This window comes from Poecilia reticulata, chromosome 20, assembly GCF_904066995.2.
Source record: "Poecilia reticulata chromosome 20, P_reticulata-male-v2, whole genome shotgun sequence".
Lineage (NCBI taxonomy): Eukaryota > Metazoa > Chordata > Actinopteri > Cyprinodontiformes > Poeciliidae > Poecilia > Poecilia reticulata.
Genome location: NC_088849.1, coordinates 25,903,000 through 25,922,080, shown reverse-complemented (window position 1 = coordinate 25,922,080; position 19,081 = coordinate 25,903,000). Strand labels below are relative to the sequence as shown.

The window sequence follows — 19,081 nt, the reverse complement described above, 5'->3', positions numbered from 1 at the left end:
TCTGCTGAGGAAAAGTCGGACAGAGAATCCAGAAAGTTTGTAAGGAACAAAAATCACCATGTGAGCCACAGCGGCCAGAGTTAGAGGGTGCGAGTGGACCTGGTTAGAGAAACGAGGCGGTTAATGGGGTTAGGGTCCGATAGGGTCCGATGGGGCCCGTCAGGACCGGCGGGCGGTTCTGTTCGGCTCCAGACTGACCCGGCGGGCGGGGCTCCGGCCCCGGGAGTCCGGCTGCCTCACGGGGCTCCTGCCGGGACTCTGGCGCCGCGTCTCCGGCTCCGGATCGGGCAGGCAGGTGATCCGGATCCTGGGCTGGTTCAGGTGGTCCCTGGGCGGGCTCACGTGGGCCGGGTAGGACGGGGGGCGGGGCCTGGGCGGCCGGTAACCCGGCAACAGCAGCAGGTTGTCCAGGTTGACGTCCCGCGTCTCCATGAAGGAGTGGTACTTCTTGGACGGGATGCGGGGCGAGTTGCTCTGAGCGCGGCGCATCACCTGGAGGGCAGCCAGGTTACAGGAAGGCACTGGGGTCAAAGGTCAGGGGTGACATTACAACCCAGGGCGGAAATCAGAGTTTACCTGAGATTCATCCAAACATTCAGCCTTATTTTAATTAAAACATGGAAACAAAGGAAACTTTCCGTCCTGCTGGAAAATCCATTCATAAAGTTGAATATTAATCAAAATGCTGTTTTCTGAGATTTGGTCAAAATTCCTTCCTTCCAGATCTAAATGAAGCTTAAAGGCCTTTTCATTCTGCCACTTCCTGAGTGTTTGATCTGCAGAGAGACGTGTTTGTCGGAGTTTCCCACCATGCAGCCTGCAGCTCATCTGTGAAGAGGAAAATGAAGGAAGAAAGAAGCGTTTGGTTCCTCGGCGCCTGAAGGGAACCGACCCAGAGTCCAGGTTCTGGATCTGTGGGTTAAAAACTGTTTAAAAGTTTCCAGCTTCTCTTTGTTTCCCCAACGAGCTGCTGGGAAACAGAAACGCTGAGTCACAGGAACATGAAGCCGTTTTTTAAGTTTCTCATTATAACATTAAATATTTCAAATATTAGCTGATCTACAACCAGTTTCACAGGACGCCCCTGTTTTCTGTCCTGGCCTCATAGTGAAGGGCCCCGGCCCCCAGTGGCCCCTAGCGACCCCCAATAACCCCCAGAGGCCCTCCGGTGCACCCAGTGGCCCCCCCGGTGCACCCAGTGGCCCCCTGTGCCCTACGGCTCCCCCAGTGGCCCCCCCAGTGCCCCCAGTTGCCCCCAGTGGCCCCAGTTGCCCCCCAGTGGCTCCCCGGTTCCCCCCAGTGGCCCCCCGGTGCACCCAGTGGCTCCCCGGTTCCCCCCAGTGGCCCCCCGGTTCCCCCCAGTGGCCCCCAGTGGCCCTCCGGTTCATCCCAGTTGCCCCCGGTGCCCCCAGTTCCCCCCAGTGCCCCACGGTTCCCCCCAGTGGCCCCCCCGGTTCCCCCCAGTTGCCCCCAGTGCCCCCAGTTCCCCCAGTGGCCTCCCGGTGCCCCCCAGTGGCCTCCCGGTGCCCCCCAGTGGCCCCCCCGGTTCCCCCCAGTGCCCCCAGTTGCCCCCCAGTGGCCCTCCGGTTCATCCCAGTTGCCCCCGGTGCCCCCAGTTCCCCCCAGTGCCCCACGGTTCCCCCCCCGGTTCCCCCAGTGCCCCCAGTTGCCCCCAGTGGCCCTCCGGTTCCCCCAGTGCCCCCAGTTGCCCCCAGTGGCCCTCCGGTTCATCCCAGTTGCCCCCGGTGCCCCAGTTCCCCCCAGTGGCCTCCCGGTGCCCCCCAGTTGCCCCCCGCTTCCCCCCAGTTCCCCCCCGGCCCCCTGCAGGTTACCTCTTTGGCCCAGGCCGGCTTGTCGTTGCTGCCCGGCGCCTGGTCCTTGTAGTGGTACAGCTGCTTCTTGTCCTGCGGCGGCCGCGGCGGCTCCTGCTGCTGCTGCTGCAGCGACACCAGGTAGGCGCGCTCCTGCTGCAGCTGCCGCTGCAGCCGCTCCGCCTGCCGCTGCTCCTCGATCTGCTTCCTCTTGTACTCCTGCAGACGGAGGTGTTGCTTTTTATTATCTTGGATAAAACCTCCAGGCTCTTAAATATTATTTTATAATTCAAATCTAAACACTTTCAGTCTGTAAACCACATCAATCAATCAGTTCCTCCAGTTCACTTGCAGAAATTCACAAAACAATCAACAGATTCCCACTTTTTTCTGCATTTACTGCAAATTTTTCATGAAAATAATCAGAAACAATCACAAAAACATGTGATGCTAACTCCCGCCTGCAGGTGGCAGCATTTCTCACTTCCACTCCACTGCTGCCTCAACATCCTGTTTATCAGGATGTTGAGGCAGAGCTCACGTGGTAAATATTTCTAAAATTCATGCATGAATCACAAAATCCTAAAAAGAACTGTGCAGTAGGGGTGTCCAAAGTGCGGGTCGGGGGCCATTTGTGGCCCTTGAAATGATTTTATTTGGCCCACAAACACAATCGCTTTGAGCAAAATGGGAAACATAGATAGTCTGCTTTTCTTTTTTTAAAGGCAACAGTCCAAATCCCTCTGTATGTTTTGGATCTTCAATGATTTAATTAAAAATTGGTTAATTGATGAGCAGGTAGAATAATTTTTATTCAATGAATTTGACCAGTTTTGGCCCCAGGGCACCAAGTTTGGCCTCCCCAGCTCTGGATGTCCCTTCCTGAAGGTTCCAGCAGCGCCGGTCCTGGCGGGTCGGGCCTCCAGAACCAGCCGTGTGTGTCTGCATGTTGCGTTACCAGCAGTAAGGCTTGCTCCTGCAGGAGCTGCTGCTGCAGGATCTCCAGCTGCCTCTGCTCCTCCTCCAGCTGTCTACGGATATACTCCTAGCCAATCAGAGCACGCAGCGGGCGCGGCCAATCAGAGAACGACCAGGCGGGACAGAAGCCAATCAGAGCCCCAGGCAACCAGTGACATCAGCAGAGCAGGAAATAGTGGAGGGGAAAATAGAAAGAAGGAAGGCAGACAAAAGTAGATTCATAAAGGAGTGTTAAATTAGAGAGTTATTCAGAAACAGATGAAAAACCAAATGAGCGAAGCAGCAGGGGGCTGTAATTAGAGAACAGAGCAGCTCGTAATAAAGCAGCTTTGAGGAGAAGATGTTATTATCTGAAATAGTGAATGTTAATGAGGCATAGCTGCAGAAAAGCTCCGCTCCCTTCCCCTCTCACAGCGTCTGAATCTCCATCAGGCCCGTTATTTAACAAACGGTCTCAGCAACAACATCTTCAATGACGGTTTACAGCATCGTCAGAGCCAGGATCGGTTATAACGTCCACTGAATGTTGGGGTTTCATGTTGTTTAACACTTTGTGACAGAAACTGTCAGGAAAACATCCAACCTGTGTTACACAATGTTATTAAAATCAATAATGCGGGTTTTACTGTTCAAATAGCCAAAATACTAGCATCCTTATCTCATAGCTAGCATGCTAGCATCCTTATCTCATAGCTAGAACCCTTATCTCACAATTAGCATGCTAGCATCCTTATCTCAGTTAGCATCCTTATCTCATAGCTAGCATCCTTATCTCATAGCTAGAACCCTTATCTCACAGTTAGCATGCTAGCATCCTCATCTCACAGTTAGCATCCTTATCTCATAGCTAGCATCCTTATCTCATAGCTAGCATCCTTATCTCATAGCTATAACCCTTATCTCACAGTTAGCATGCTAGCATCCTTTTCTCATAGCTAGCATCCTTATCTCACAGTTAGCATGCTAGCATCCTTATTCATAACTAGCATTATTATGTCATAGCTAATATCCTTATGTCATGCTAACAATAACAACAATCATTGGCTATTTACTGCTATTGTTCAAAGCATGCTAACGCTAATAGTTGAATCCTAATGCTACTATTAATATTCTAATGCTAATGCTAATATTACCTTTGCAATACCAACAATAATATTAGCATCCTGCTGTTCACATTAGCATGCTAATGCTATCAAAAAGACTACACCAATAATGGCCAGAGCACAATAACAATATTAGAATCACAATGTTAACAGTAACTGCTAATAGTAAAAATGCTAATACTGCTTTTAGCATCGTAGTACCACTGCCCTCATCGTTGTTATTTCATTGTTAGTATGCTAACAATAACGCCATCACCACTATTCAAGGTATGCTAATAATATTATTTGAATCTTAATACTAAAAGTAATACTCTGATGCAAATGCTAATGCTAAAATGCTAATGCTACTGCCTCAGCAGACCAACTGCTTTGATTTTCTGGTCATTTTATGACTTTCTTCATTTCGTCATTACTTTTATATTGTTACGACTTCATAATTTTAAGACTAGCTACATTGTGCTAACAGTTCCTTTAACTCCTTTAAGGTTTTATTTTTCTAAGCACTGAAAATTGAGTCATTTAGATTCTGATGTATTTCTAATTTTTTGTAAGACTGCTGAAAAATTTATTTATTACAAAACTTATTTAAGTTAACCAATGCTTCACCATGTTCCTACAGCACAATGATAAGAGCTGCTATTCCTTGCAGCTCTTAGTGTTTTCTGACATGTTTTCCCTCAGGTTGCTCATCCAGGTGTGCTCCTACCTGCTCTCTCTCGGCGTGCCTCCTCTCCTCCTCCCGCCGGAGCTGCTCCATCTCCTCGTAGCGCCTCCTTTGGTCCCGCTCCTGCTGCTTCCTCAGCTCCCGCTCCCGGCGCTGCTGCTGTGGGTGGGAACGTTTTCACAGGGTCAGCTGTGTGTTTGTCTCTGAGGCATTCTGATTCGCTGAGCCGCCAACAACACAGGTGTGCTTTCTCCCACATCTGAGGTGGCTTTCCACAAATTACAATAGCAGCAGGCGACCAGTAATTGGGCTCATTCGTCTTGCTAGGATTATGAGTTTTTATGTGGAACATCTATTATTAGCCGGACTGTGACTTTAAAAACGAGAAGCTACCTCCTCTAGCCGCCGCCGCTGCTCCTTCTGCTCCTCGATGCGTTTCTGCCTCTCAGCCAGTAGTTGGCGCTTGTGCTCCTCGTTCTGCTGCTGCTCCAGCTGCTGGCGCCGGATCAGCTCCGACCGCTCCTTATTGGCCAGCTGGAGGCGCAGGAAGTCCCGCCTCAGAGTCGACTCTCCGGGAATGTTGATGATGGAGCTGAAAAACGAAAACATCTGAGGTCAGTTTTCACTGACTTCTGTTGGTTTGGAATGTTTGCGTTTTTAGATGCAGTTCAGTTGATCCCTGAGTTTCTATTTTAATCAGTTATTTAATCAGTGCAATGTTGTTGTGAGGGTGTCGCAAAAAAACAACTCATTTTCAGTAACACTTTATTTGAAGGGTTGTTCATTAGAATGACAGATAAGGATGCTAGCTATGAGATAAGGATGCTAGCATGTTAACTGTGAGATAAGGATGCTAGCATGCTAACTGTGCGATAAGGATGCTAGCTATGAGATAAGGATGCTAGCATGCTAACTGTGAGATAAGAATGCTAGCTATCAGATAAGGATGCTAGCTATGAGATAAGGATGCTAGCATGCTAACTGTGAGATAAGAATGCTAGATATCAGATAAGGATGCTAGCTATGAGATAAGGATGCTAGCATGCTAACTGTGAGATAAGAATGCTAGCTATCAGATAAGGATGCTAGCTATGAGATAAGGATGCTAGCATGCTAACTGTGAGATAAGAATGCTAGATATCAGATAAGGATGCTAGCTATGAGATAAGGATGCTAGCATGCTAACTGTGAGATAAGAATGCTAGCTATCAGATAAGGATGCTAGCTATGAGATAAGGATGCTAGCATGCTAACTGTGAGATAGGGATTCTAGCATGCTAACTGTGAGATAAGGATGCTAGCCATGAGATAAGGATGCTAGCATGCTAACTGTGAGATAGGGATTCTAGCATGCTAACTGTGAGATAAGGATGCTAGCTATGAGATAAGGATGCTAGCATGCTAACTGTGAGATAGGGATTCTAGCATGCTAACTGTGAGATAAGGATGCTAGCTATGAGATAAGGATGCTAGCATGCTAACTGTGAGATAAGGATGCTAGCTTAGAGATAAGGATGCTAGCATGCTAACTGTGAGATAAGGATGCTAGCTTAGAGATAAGGATTCTGTCATAAACATGAAGAAGCTTCATGAAAGTCTGACTGTTGATGACACTTTTACTGGAATGTTGAACTAAAAGTTGCATTTAAAGTGTCAACTTTGCATTACTTGGTAAATAATGACACTTTTGATGCAAAATTACATTAAAACTTGCAATAAAAATGTAAACTTTGCATTAAAAGTATTTACAGAATGACTCAGTCATAAACATTCATGAAGGAAATGAAGGAGATCATCAGTCTGCAGCTTCTTTCTGGTTGTAAATGAGGATTTTAACCGAAAACACATAATTCTGGCCATTTAAAGATGATTATTTACATTATTCACACTCCCAGAGACGGCTGTGTGCAGGAGGTAATGCTAGCTAGGCTAACGCTGCTAACGTGTTAGCTTTGTAACGCCGTGGCTCTTGGCTGTAATCTGAGGGAACGTTTTTCTGCACCAGGTCCAGACTTGGTTCCTACCTGGGCTCCCCGACGTCCCGCTCTTCATCCTCTTCCTCGCTGCCGCTGTACTCGTACTCCGTCTCATCTGTGAGGAAACGACAGGTTAGCGGCGCCGGCTGGCGGGCGGCGGCGGGTCGAGCGGAGCCGCACCTCTCTCGCCGCGCCTCTTCTTGGTCCGGTCGATGTGGTCCTTCAGCTGGATGCGGACCTGGCGCTCGTTGGGCAGGTCGCGGATGTAGGGGTGCTTCAGCAGCTGCTCGGTGCTCGGCCGCTGGCTGTGGCTCTTCACCAGGCAGCTCTCGATGAACGACTGGAACTTCTTGGACCTGCGGAACCGACCGACCCGGTTCAGGGTCCGGGAGGAAAGTTCTGAAACGATGTTAGGACACTCACCACTTCTTGGACTTGAGCCTCGGCGCCGGGTTTCTGGGGATGAGGAAGAGCGCTCTCATCGGATGCATGTCGCACAGAGCTGAGGAGGAAAGGAGGTGAGGAGAGAGGAGGAGAGGAGAGAGGAGAGGAGAGGAGAGGAGAGGAGAGGGGAGAGAGGAGAGGAGGAGAGGGGAGGAAAGAGGAGAGGAGAGGAGAGGAGAGGAGAGGAGAGGGGAGAGGAGAGGAGAGGGGAGGGGAGAGGAGAGGAGAGGAGAGGAGAGGAGAGGAGAGGAGAGGAGAGGAGAGGAGAGGAGAGGAGAGGAGGGGAGAGGAGAGGAGAGGGGAGAGAGGAGAGGAGAGGAGAGGAGAGGAGAGGAGAGGAGAGGAGAGGAGAGGAGAGGAGAGGAGAGAGACAGAAGGAAAAGAAAAGAAAGGAAAGGAAACAGGAAATGACCTCACAAACAAGCAGAGGGAAAAGTGCATCAACAGAAACGTGATTATGAGGCATAAAATAAAATAAATAAAAATGAAAGATGAAGAAGAAACAAAGTGAAAGTAGAGAAAAGGAGGATGAGGAGAAAGAGGAGAAACTCACGTGGAGCTCCTTCTGCCATCTCTATAGCCGTGATGCCCAGAGACCACAGATCGCTCTGCAGAGACAGACAGGCTGGGTCAGAACCACTGGGAGACCAGACCCGTCAGAACCGGTTCTGCTCCGTTTCAACACATTTCCAGAGTTCAGCTTCGCCAACATGGAGACAAACCAGGAGACGGTGAACTGGAGGAGGAGGAAGAGCTCCTCCTCCTCCTCCTCCAGTTCACCGTAGGGGCTCACTCTGTCCCCATTACTGCACCAACCAGCCACCAGTAAGGTCCAATAAGGTCCAGTATGGTCCAGTAAGGTCCAGTAAGGTCCAATAAGGTCCAGTAAGGTCCAGTAAGGTCCAATAAGGTCCAATAAGGTTCAATAAGGTTCTGTGTTGAGGTTCTGTGTTGAGGTTCTGTGTTGAGGTTGTGGTCTGAGGTTCTGTGTTGAGGTTCTGTGTTGAGGTTCTGGGTTGAGGTTCTGGGTTGAGGTTGTGGTCTGAGGTTCTGTGTTGAGGTTCTGGGTTGAGGTTGTGGTCTGAGGTTCTGTGTTGAGGTTGTGGTCTGAGGTTCTGTGTTGAAGTTCTGGGTTGAGGTTCTGGTCTGAGGTTCTGGTCTGGTCTGAGGTTCTGGGTTGAGGTTCTGGTCTGAGGTTCTGTGTTGAGGTTCTGGTCTGAGGTTCTGGTCTGGTCTGAGGTTCTGGGTTGAGGTTCTGTGTTGAGGTTGTGGTCTGAGGTTCTGTGTTGAGGTTGTGGTCTGAGGTTCTGGGTTGAGGTTCTGGGTTGAGGTTGTGGTCTGAGGTTCTGGGTTGAGGTTGTGGTCTGAGGTTCTGTGTTGAGGTTGTGGTCTGAGGTTCTGGGTTGAGGTTGTGGTCTGAGGTTCTGGGTTGAGGTTCTGTGTTGAGGTTCTGGTCTGAGGTTCTGGTCTGGTCTGAGGTTCTGGGTTGAGGTTCTGTGTTGAGGTTGTGGTCTGAGGTTCTGGGTTGAGGTTGTGGTCTGAGGTTCTGGTCTGGTCTGAGGTTCTGGGTTGAGGTTCTGTGTTGAGGTTCTGGTCTGAGGTTCTGGGTTGAGGTTGTGGTCTGAGGTTCTGTGTTGAGGTTGTGGTCTGAGGTTCTGGGTTGAGGTTGTGGTCTGAGGTTCTGGGTTGAGGTTCTGGGTTGAGGTTCTGTGTTGAGGTTGTGGTCTGAGGTTCTGGGTTGAGGTTCTGGGTTGAGGTTGTGGTCTGAGGTTCTGTGTTGAGGTTCTGGGTTGAGGTTGTGGTCTGAGGTTCTGGGTTGAGGTTCTGGGTTGAGGTTCTGTGTTGAGGTTGTGGTCTGAGGTTCTGGGTTGAGGTTCTGGGTTGAGGTTGTGGTCTGAGGTTCTGTGTTGAGGTTGTGGTCTGAGGTTCTGGGTTGAGGTTCTGGGTTGAGGTTGTGGTCTGAGGTTCTGTGTTGAGGTTCTGGGTTGAGGTTGTGGTCTGAGGTTCTGGGTTGAGGTTGTGGTCTGAGGTTCTGTGTTGAGGTTCTGGGTTGAGGTTGTGGTCTGAGGTTCTGGGTTGAGGTTGTGGTCTGAGGTTCTGTGTTGAGGTTCTGGGTTGAGGTTCTGGGTTGAGGTTGTGGTATGAGGTTCTGTGTTGAGGTTCTGGGTTGAGGTTGAGGTTGTGGTCTGAGGTTCTGGGTTGAGGTTCTGGGTTGAGGTTCTGTGTTGAGGTTCTGGGTTGAGGTTCTGGTCTGAGCTCACCCTCCCTCCTGCCTACCTTGAAGTCGTAGGTGGCGTCCGGGTTCTCGTCGCAGGCGATGACCTCCGGCGCCATCCAGTACGGCGTCCCGATGAACGTGTTCCTCCGCCCCACCGTCCGGTCCAGCTGGGCGCTCACGCCAAAGTCCACTGTGGAAACACACAGACGGTCCTGAAGGAGGCGCAGGCCCGGGCGCTGCCTCCGCACCGAGGGTTCGATTCCTCACCCAGCTTGACCTCTGCGTTTTCCGTCAGCAGCACGTTCTGCCCCTTTATGTCCCTGTGGATGACCTTGTGCTGGTGGAGGTGGGTGAGACCCTGCAGAAAGGAAACCCGGTCAGAGTTCTGGAGAGCCCGGGACCCGGGGCTCCTCCTGTCCGGCTCCTCACCCTGAGGATCTCCCTGCAGATGTAGGCGATCCACTCCTCCTTCAGCGAGTTCCCTTTGGTGTTCTTGATCAGGTCCGTCACCGACCCGGCTCCGCAGAACTCCATCACCAGCTGCCAGAAACACTTCGGACCTGAAACAATCCGCAACGTTCCACCGGCTGACGAAGACAAACCCCTCCTACCCAAAGCTGGTCGTCCATTCCTGGAGGGTTCTTCTTGACGAAGGCGCCATAGTAGGTGGCGATGTTCCGGTGGTGGCTGTACTTCTTCAGCATGTTGATCTCAGCTTTGATCTCCTCTTCCTCGTCCTGCAGGATGAAAACATGGTCAGTAAAAAATCTGCAGAGTGCGGCAGGATTAGCACGCTGGGTGTGACACGTACTCCGGTGACGTCCATGACCTTGATGGCAGCAAGCTGGCCCGTCTTGACGTGGCGACCCTGAAGAAACGCAGACAGAGGACAAGGGAAACACTCAGTTAAACGTCTCGTGATCATCAGCGGGAACGTTTCCACGGAAACATCAAAAACGGAACGTTTCCACGGAAACATCAAAAACGGAACGTTTCCACGGAAACATCAAAAACCTGAAGGAGAAACTACTAGAAGGTCCATCTCTCTACAGCAGGGGTCCCCAAGCTGTTTCCCCTGAGGGCCACATAGCTTTCCCTTCTCTGGTGGGGGGCCGGAGTGTTGCACGTTTATCACCTGCGCTGCCGGAAACTGTTGAGGGGGGGGGGATTGATTTTTACCCAGAAAGCACATGGGCAAAAACCGTTAGTGAAACGGTCACTGGGACTGACTAGTGTATCTTCCATTGAGGGAAACCTGGAATGCGGCGTTCATAACAAACACGTGTTCATCTGCTCTACCGCTAGCAAACAGCCGCACTGATTACATAACATAAAAGTCAAGCAGTTCCCTAAAAGTCCAACAGATGGCAGCAAAACACCCACAGTTTACAGGACACACCTCCTGCTACAGAGCCCCCTGGTGGCTGAACCGGAAAATACAATATATGAAGAACAATCTGAATGCTCTCTGGTATTGTTCAGGGGGCCGGACCAAATGTGGCTGCGGGCCGGATGCGGCCCGTGGGCCGTAGCTTGGAGACCACTGCTCTACAGAGAGGAGAGCTTAGAGAAAGGAGCAGCTTCATCTGCTGGCCTCAGTCTCCAGCAGATTGTCAGAAAATGATCGACTTGCTGGAAGGATCTTCATCTCAACCGGTGGAAACGGGTTTGGAGGAACCAAAGATTCGCCCTCCTGCTGATAAACGGTTTTCCTGTAACGGTGAGCTGTGTCTCCACCATTAGCAGCGAGTACATGTGAGTGATTGACAGCGCTAAGACCCGCCTCCTGGCTCTGATTGGTTGTTTTTGGTTCATTTTTCCAGATTGATCTTTACACAGATTATCTGTTTATGTAAAACTTTGTTTTTAAAGTTATATCCTGCAGCTTTAATAAATATCTTTTATTGATTAACCTATCAATACCTCCTCTGTTCTGGGTTCATTTTTATATTTATGCCACTTTGTTCCTGATTTTAAGAATCGTTTTTATCACATCTCTTGTGTTTTTAGCGGAGTTTCTGTTTAATCAGGTTTCTCTGAATCATCTCTCCTTCCTGCTCCCAGTTGGGAACCAGCTGGACCAACCGGAGCATCGCGGGCCGGATCAGGAGCAGGACCAGGATCAGGACCAGGATCAGGCTCAGGATCAGGAGCAGGACCAGGATGAGGAGCAGAATCAGGAGCAGAATCAGGAGCAGGACCAGGATCAGGAGCAGAATCAGGATCAGAATCAGGAGCAGGACCAGGACCAGGATGAGGAGCAGGATCAGGATCAGAATCAGGAGCAGAATCAGGATCAGGATCAGGATCAGGAGCAGGATCAGGATCAGAATCAGGAGCAGGACCAGGATCAGGAGCAGAATCAGGATCAGAATCAGGAGCAGGACCAGGACCAGGATGAGGAGCAGGATCAGGATCAGAATCAGGAGCAGAATCAGGATCAGGATCAGGATCAGGAGCAGGATCAGGATCAGAATCAGGAGCAGGAGCAGGAGCAGGAGCAGGACCAGGATCAGGAGCAGAATCAGGAGCAGGACCAGGATCAGGATCAGGATCAGAATCAGGAGCAGGACCAGGATCAGGATCAGGATCAGGATCAGAATCAGGAGCAGGACCAGGATCAGGAGCAGAATCAGGATCAGAATCAGGAGCAGGATCAGGAGCAGGATCAGGATCAGAATCAGGAGCAGAATCAGGATCAGGATCAGAATCAGGATCAGAATCAGGATCAGGATCAGAATCAGGATCAGGAGCAGGATTAGAATCAGGATCAGGATCAGGATCAGAATCAGGAGCAGGATCAGGATCAGAATCAGGAGCAGGACCAGGATCAGGAGCAGAATCAGGATCAGAATCAGGAGCAGGACCAGGATCAGGAGCAGGAGCAGGAGCAGGATCAGGATCAGAATCAGGAGCAGGACCAGGATCAGGAGCAGAATCAGGATCAGAATCAGGATCAGGATCAGAATCAGGATCAGGAGCAGGATTAGAATCAGGATCAGGATCAGGATCAGGATCAGGAGCAGGATTAGAATCAGGATCAAGATCAGGAGCAGAATCAGGATCAGAATCAGGATCAGGATCAGAATCAGGATCAGAATCAGGATCAGGAGCAGAATCAGGATCAGGAGCAGCAGGGAAAACAGAGTAAATCACGGACCACATATTTCCTCCACTGTTTTAACACAAAGGCGGAAATACATCCGCTCATAACTTCACTTTTAATGAGGCAATAAATTCACTCTCTCATCTCCGTTTGACGTTTTTTTATATTATGTAGCTGTGATAATTTGTGAAAATGTTCCCAGGATGTTTAACTTTTGTTCAAATTCAAGATGAAAGCACGTCAAATCTGTAGAAAGTTCAGATCAGAGGTGGAATGTGAGGCAGAAATGGACGACCTCCTTCAGGTGTTTCTGTGCTCGAGTCTGTCCTGGTCAGAGCTTTGCTTTGCTTTTCCCACCCATAGAAAGTACACCTGGCCTGGGGTTTCTGTGTTTAGCCTTATCTCATCTTTGCATGTAAACTTAATTATTTCTGCCACATTTGTGTTCTGTTTGTAGTTTTTGTCATGGAAAGTACTCCTGGTTCAGTGTTTCAGTGTTTAGTTGTGGATTTTGCTGCCGCTGGTTTTGTCTCATCTTCGTGTTTTTGTTTTTAGCTGCTCTGGTTTCCAGACTCGTTGTCGCTAACGCTAGCTGTTTGCTTTCTTTCTAGTAGAAAGTACACCTGACTCAGTGCTTCTCTGTTCAGCCGTGTCTCATCTTTGGATGAAGCAATCAACAGAGGTATTACGGCCTCGGATTCTGAGTGGTGTTTGTGTTTTGTTTCCTATAGAAAGTACCCCTAGGTCAGTGTTTCTGCTGGGATTTTCATTACATCTGGTAAACTCTTTGTTTTTCCTTCCTATAGAAAGTACCTCCGGCTTGACGCTCCTCTGTTAGGCTGAACCACTGACAGTCAGCTCCAGAGTTGATTTGAATTCACATAGAAAGTAATCCTGGCCCAGTTCTCTTTTGGTGAAGCTCGTCCTCATCGCTTCCTCTCCGGATCCGATCAGTTTCACAGGAAGCAGCTGAGCCGGTTCGGCGTCAGAAAGCTGAAACGCTGAGCCTGAGCGCGTAACGCTGAGGGAGAGGAACAGGAAACCGAAGACGAGAGGCGGAGGGAGGAGAAGAAGAAGAAGAAGAAGAAGAAGAAGAAGAAGAAGAAGAAGAGGAAGACGAAGAGGCTCCCCGTCCTCCGAGGTGATTTGGGTCCCGTCAGAAACATTCAGCGTCTGATGCAACGCTGAGTAACCGAGACGCCGCGTGTGAACGCTCAACTGACCTCCTCTCACACACACACACACACACACACACACACGCACACACACACGCACACGCCTCACGCTGTCATCACTTTGCCTCCTTCGAAGCCTCCCCATTGGCTGGACCCGGCTGCCTGGCCTGTTGCTATGGTAACCGTGAGGAAACGGCAGGTGTGCGGCGAAGTGAATGAATTTCCTCAGCAGCTGCACCGATTCCGACTCCAGAGTCGGCGGGAGGAAGCTGAGGGTTGTCGCTGCTCTCCTGCCTCGAAGAAAGAACGAGGCAGGCTGGACCGGTTGAACCGATCCGGGAATAAACGGGCCTACGGAACCAGAACCAGAACCAGATGAACAGTCCAGAACTAAACGACTGGAATGAATGAAACAGAAAGAGCAAAAAAAAGACAAACCAGTAAGTCCTGCAGGGAGCTGATGCATCCAACATGAGGACTATTAAATCTCCATAGTTTGATTTAACTCCAGTCAGGCTGCCTAGTCAAAGTCCGGTTCAATTTGTGGAGGTGTGAACGCTAATCGGACTCCGGACCGCCTCCAATCCCAGTCTGGGTTCGGTTGAAGTGAACTCTGGTTTGGTTTGAATGTGAACACCAAGCAGACCGGAGACCGCTCCAAAAGCAGGAAGTGGACTACAGCGCAGGGCATTCTGGGTAAATACAACCAAAGCTAACGTGCTAGCCTAGCGCTAGCAGCAGAAATGGCTCACGGTTTGTTCGTGAATCCTCCAACAGCTAAAATCTGACGCCTGCATTTCGTTTCCATTTGCAGGAAGTTGCGCTCAGAGGTTTTTGTGTCGTTTCCTTCAGTGGTTCTCGGTGCAGCGCCCCCACAGGCCAGGAGGGGAACAGGTGGTCAAAGAGTTCAGTTGGTTCGTTCACCAATCTAACTGACTCAACCGGACTAACAGGTGTGAACGAAAGGAATCACAAAAGAATGAACAACAAAGAAGTTCAGCAAAATCACAGCAGGAGGCGAACAAAATGTTCAGGAAGTTAAAGTTAAACCAACCACATTTATTCTGCTCCTCTTTTTCCTTTTCAGTAATTTTTCTTTAATTTCAAGCAAACTGAGATATTTGAACTGGAAACCAGACAAAACCCTTGTAAGATTTTGTGTTTTTGCAGTGCAGAACCAAAACCAGCAGAACAAACTGAATGAGCTAAAAGTGAAAACGTCTCCGGATTCATAGACTGGAGCTGAAAAACGAGAAAACATTGAAGATATGGACAGAAATAAGTGGAAAAAATGTCTGGAAAATTATTGATCTGGATCACAGGAAAATTACATAAATATAAAAAAAAAATATTGTCTGCAACAAATGATTATTTATGAATCAATAACTCTATTGATTATTCTAACAATTAATAGATCAAATGGATAAGAAAACTAAACATTTGCACATTTTTCATGTAACCGATGAAATGTTTTTATACAATATTTTAAATACATTAAGAGACGCTGATGTTGATTATTTATTGATTAATAACTGGTTCAGGTGATTAATTTTTACAGAGATTTTTACAGGTGAATCTAAAATTGTTACTTTAGGAGAACTGAGACAAAAAGTTTTTATTTTATCTTAAATGGAAAATGTTTAGATTTGTTTTGGTTTAATTATTTCTCTTGTTTCAGTAAATGGCCTTTTAAAATGCTGGTGTTGAATTAACACCCAAAAGTGTCTTTATGTGTCCAAGTCAGCTGGTGTTAAATTCAACAACACAGAGTCACATTAACATTTACACCGGTGCTGGTGTTAAAATATACTAAAAGTAACACCGGTGTAGTGTTGATCACAAAACATAATGTGGTGTTAAAAAAGTAAATAATTGACCCACAAGGTGTCAATAACAATCAAATCCAGTGGAAAATATTCAAAAGAATGAGCAGAAATGGAAAGTTTAACTTTTCTTAAACCCATTTCAGTTTTATAGACCAATGATAACAAAAAAATGGGTGTCAATATTTTAACACTTTCAAAGTGTTACTTTAACACCAGCTGAGTTGGACACAAATAGACACTTTTGGGTGTTAAATCAACACCAGCATGTTTACTGTGTATGCTCCAGTTAATTATTTGATTAGTAAATTAGTTAAATAATCGATTCATCATGATGAGCTAAATGCAGAAACCATAAAACCTTCCAGATCGTTGATGACGTCATAACTGTTTGTCTCTCAAACAGAAAGCGGGTGACACACCTGGGCTGGCTGTGGATTTGGGAGGGATTTTCTCACCCAGGTGTGTGTGTGAAGCGACTCCTGCGGCCGCAGGTTAAGTGTGTGAAGCGCGGCTGTGACTGCAGGACAAATGGCAGCGATCCGATGCCGCGATGAAGCAATAAAAGGAGCGGCAGATAAGGCAACGCCGGCCAGATGAGAGGAAGCGATGATATCTCAGAGAGCCTCTTTGTTTTGCTATCGCTTTTCCCCCGACACGCCGAACGGCCAGACTATCTCCCAGAGGTGACGCTCAGCTCCCAGTGTGTGTGTGTGTGTGTGTGTGTGTGTGTGTGGCTGAGATTAAGGCAAAGGAGAGTGTCTGTCTATATGCAGCGATAAAGATGGAGCCGGGGTGAGAACGGGGGAGGAGGGTGGCTCTGCGGCCGCCTGAGGCATAAAAACACACCTCAGGTCCGGATCCAGGCATGCCGAACATTCCTGACCCAGACACAAGCCCGGGCACATGGAGGCGGGTCGGAGCGACACCAGCCGGGTTCAGCTTCATGACGAGGAAGATGCATCAGAGAAAACCAACCTGTACGCTCTAAGTTAAAATAGATTGGTACTGATATTTTAACTGTCAAAACCAGGCAGTGCAGTACAGTGAATCACCTCAGGGGGCGCTGTGTCACACAAAGTGAAAGAAATGCTTGTTGCTGTTGTCTTACAGACATGTTGCAGCGCGACGTCATGTGCAGCAGATCCCACAAAAAGCTGCTGACGGACCATGACTAGCATTGATGCTAGCTGTTAAACTGCTGAAGCTAAAGCTTAGATGATAAGCTACAGCTGATATATAAAATAAAAAGGGACACAGTGCCGTGCTACTAATAGTCAACACAACAACAACAACTAGATAATAACATTAGGAAACAGTTTTAATTTAAAAAACACAGAGGGAGAGGGAAGTAAGTCAGTGATGCTAGCTTGAAAACCTTAACATGTAGACTGTGTCCGTCTCCATTCACATTCATCGGTGGAGCAGGTGTTTAAATTAACTAGTCAACCGCTGCAGTGCTAGATTAGCTGATTTAGCTAACGGTAGCTAATCCACCACAGTGATGTTTTATTAATAATCGCAAAATTAACATCCATAAAACTGTAACGACTGGATGTTCTTTGTGTTGGAAATGTTTGAGTGTTTTTCGGTGTTGAATCCTGAAACACGTTGGGTTGTTGTCAGTTGCTATGGGAACGAGTTTGTGTGTAGCGTAGGAGAAAGGAGGAGTACGAGTGGTTTTGAGTTGGTCTTCAGTGGTTTTTCTGCGTTATTTTGTTGTTGTTTACTCCTGGAGATCCTGCTCACAACGATGGAAAGAAGAAAACTCTTCTTAAGGTTGAGGTCGTCAAGGTCGCGCTAGCTACTTCCGTCTCCCTCGCTATCGTTTTCTGATTAAAACGCTTTCTTGACCTTCGTATCTAGTTGCTGTAGTTTTGTGCTGCTTCCCTTTTTCTTCTATACATCAGGCTTACATTTAAGATTTAGCTTGTTATGTTGACAACGTTACAGCTAAAGCCAATGCTAGTCGTCGTTAGCGAACAGCTTTTTGCAGGATGGTCCACTTGTGACATCACAAGTTAGTTTAACTAGACGCGTTCTTCATATGCTGACGTTCCACAGTCTAATATGTTTAATGAATGTGTGACATATCGAGTTTCTCTGATAGGGGGCAGTAATGAGCTCCTCATGGCACAACAGGCCCAGATTCTCTTCTTCTACACTTTGAAAAGACTGAAAACTATCGGAAAATAGAGAAAATACTGAAAATGAAAATTCAAGGCCAGATTTTTACAAATGAAAAGAAAATGGGAAAAGAACATTTTTACAAGAGTGTGGAAGAAAAGAGAATTTTAATCTGAAAAGACTAAAGTAAACATTTAAATTTTAAGAATGTGACCTTATATAAAAAATTATTTAGTTTTTATTTCTGAATTGTAGAAGCATAATTAAAAGCCTTTAAATAAGAGCTTGTAAATTGGATTTTGGATTCGTAGATCTGAGTGTTGGACCAGTCATGAACGTCGGGGGCTCAACAGTTTCAGTTTCCTGGGTTCAGATTTTTACCCAGGAAGCATTTCGGCTAAACCGTGAGTGAAACAGCCACTGGGACTTACTAGTATATATTCCATTGGAGAAGGTAAGTTCAACATTAAATGCACCTTTCTGAACAGGCAAGGGCGCACTTTCTCCATCTATAATCAGACATTTAAGCGACTTGAAACCATTCCTCCCTGGCACCTCCAGACCCGGGCCCCCATCCAGCCCGGGGGGCTGCCGCCTCCCCAGCCCCCCCCCCCACAGCTCCGCCCCTGGGACCAGCTATGAACGTCTCTGCGTGTCGCTGCTTCACGCCTCGTCTAAAACCACCAAACTGGCATTTCAGAAAGTTCAGCTGAGAATAGCAGCAGAAAGGCGTCTCCGTCAGCAGGTTCTCCGGCTTTGAGAACCTGAAAAAGGTGCGGACTCATCAGAACATCAGCTGGAGCATCACGGCACCGGCGGCTTTAAAAATACATTTCTGCTGTTTTAATAAGGTCTGGCAGAGGAACAGCTTCCCTGTCCAGGTGAAGCGTTTTGCATGACGTTCGCCCGGGAACAAAGACCAGCCTGTGATTAATGTTCTGCATGTCTGGGTTTCTCTCCGGTTCCGGCCCGGAGCAACATTTGCATGTTTTTACTTCTCAGATATCAGGAGCGTTTGCATCGTTTCTAAAATATGGTTCAAAGTTTGTAGCGGTTAAAAACTAACAGGCCTTTTAGGTTTTTCCAGGGGATCAATTCAGATTCACTACGTTTCCATTTACCTTTAAATTTCACAATTTGACATTTTGAGAATAAATTTGATCAACAGAAAAGCATAAATTTTGAAAGAAACTCTAGTTTTTCAATAAAACGTTTGGGTTCTAGGATGAGGTGGGTTTATTTCACAGAACTGCAGTGGAAACAGTTTCCTCATCACACCAGGCGCATGATCAACAACAGGATGTTACTACTGGAAAAAACCACAAAGAAGACGACAACAGGAAGTGGATAGAAACGACGACTCATCACATGAATAAACTTCATTTCAACTGCATTTGTTTTTTAGAGGAAACACTACAATTGTAAAATTATGTTTGTTTTACACTATAATTGACTAAGTTTTGCACATATTTGTAAAAGCTACTATTTTCAACATAAATACAGAGCAGTGTAAGAGCAAACAGGCTGGAGCCAGAAAAGTTAAATGTTTTATTATTACACAAAGACGTTCTGAGTAAATCCAAAACCCAGTTTTTGAATTATGATTTCAAGAGTTCAGGGAAATTATAATTTTCCCCCGGTATTAAATTATGAATT

At 47.6% G+C, this 19,081-nt stretch overlaps 1 protein-coding gene and 1 long non-coding RNA gene across 13 annotated transcripts in view; one reads left to right on the top strand and one right to left on the bottom strand.

Moving 5' to 3' along the window:
• The window catches only part of tnikb (TRAF2 and NCK interacting kinase b), a 65,192-nt gene that overhangs the window by 22,196 nt on the left and 23,915 nt on the right, over window positions 1-19,081 (bottom strand). For 5 of the 12 annotated variants that reach the window (XM_081601771.1, XM_081601759.1, XM_081601760.1 and 2 more), the window contains exons 3-16: window positions 10,006-10,062; window positions 9,806-9,931; window positions 9,624-9,734; window positions 9,462-9,552; window positions 9,254-9,384; window positions 7,530-7,584; window positions 6,956-7,034; window positions 6,713-6,888; window positions 6,581-6,647; window positions 4,950-5,148; window positions 4,599-4,715; window positions 2,770-2,856; window positions 1,833-2,030; window positions 199-492 (exon numbers count right to left, since the gene is read on the bottom strand). In XM_081601771.1, coding sequence (XP_081457897.1) covers window positions 199-492; window positions 1,833-2,030; window positions 2,770-2,856; window positions 4,599-4,715; window positions 4,950-5,148; window positions 6,581-6,647; window positions 6,713-6,888; window positions 6,956-7,034; window positions 7,530-7,584; window positions 9,254-9,384; window positions 9,462-9,552; window positions 9,624-9,734; window positions 9,806-9,931; window positions 10,006-10,062 — 1,788 coding nt within the window. The remainder of the gene's footprint in view (window positions 1-198; window positions 493-1,832; window positions 2,031-2,769; window positions 2,857-4,598; window positions 4,716-4,949; window positions 5,149-6,580; window positions 6,648-6,712; window positions 6,889-6,955; window positions 7,035-7,529; window positions 7,585-9,253; window positions 9,385-9,461; window positions 9,553-9,623; window positions 9,735-9,805; window positions 9,932-10,005; window positions 10,063-19,081) is intronic. The other 7 variants (XM_081601765.1, XM_081601766.1, XM_081601767.1 and 4 more) reach the window with 3 other exon arrangements.
• On the top strand, window positions 7,915-9,232 carry LOC145549439 (uncharacterized). The gene is made up of 5 exons (XR_014085424.1): window positions 7,915-8,023; window positions 8,146-8,171; window positions 8,216-8,519; window positions 8,564-9,109; window positions 9,181-9,232. It is a non-coding gene; the product is annotated as an uncharacterized LOC145549439 (long non-coding RNA).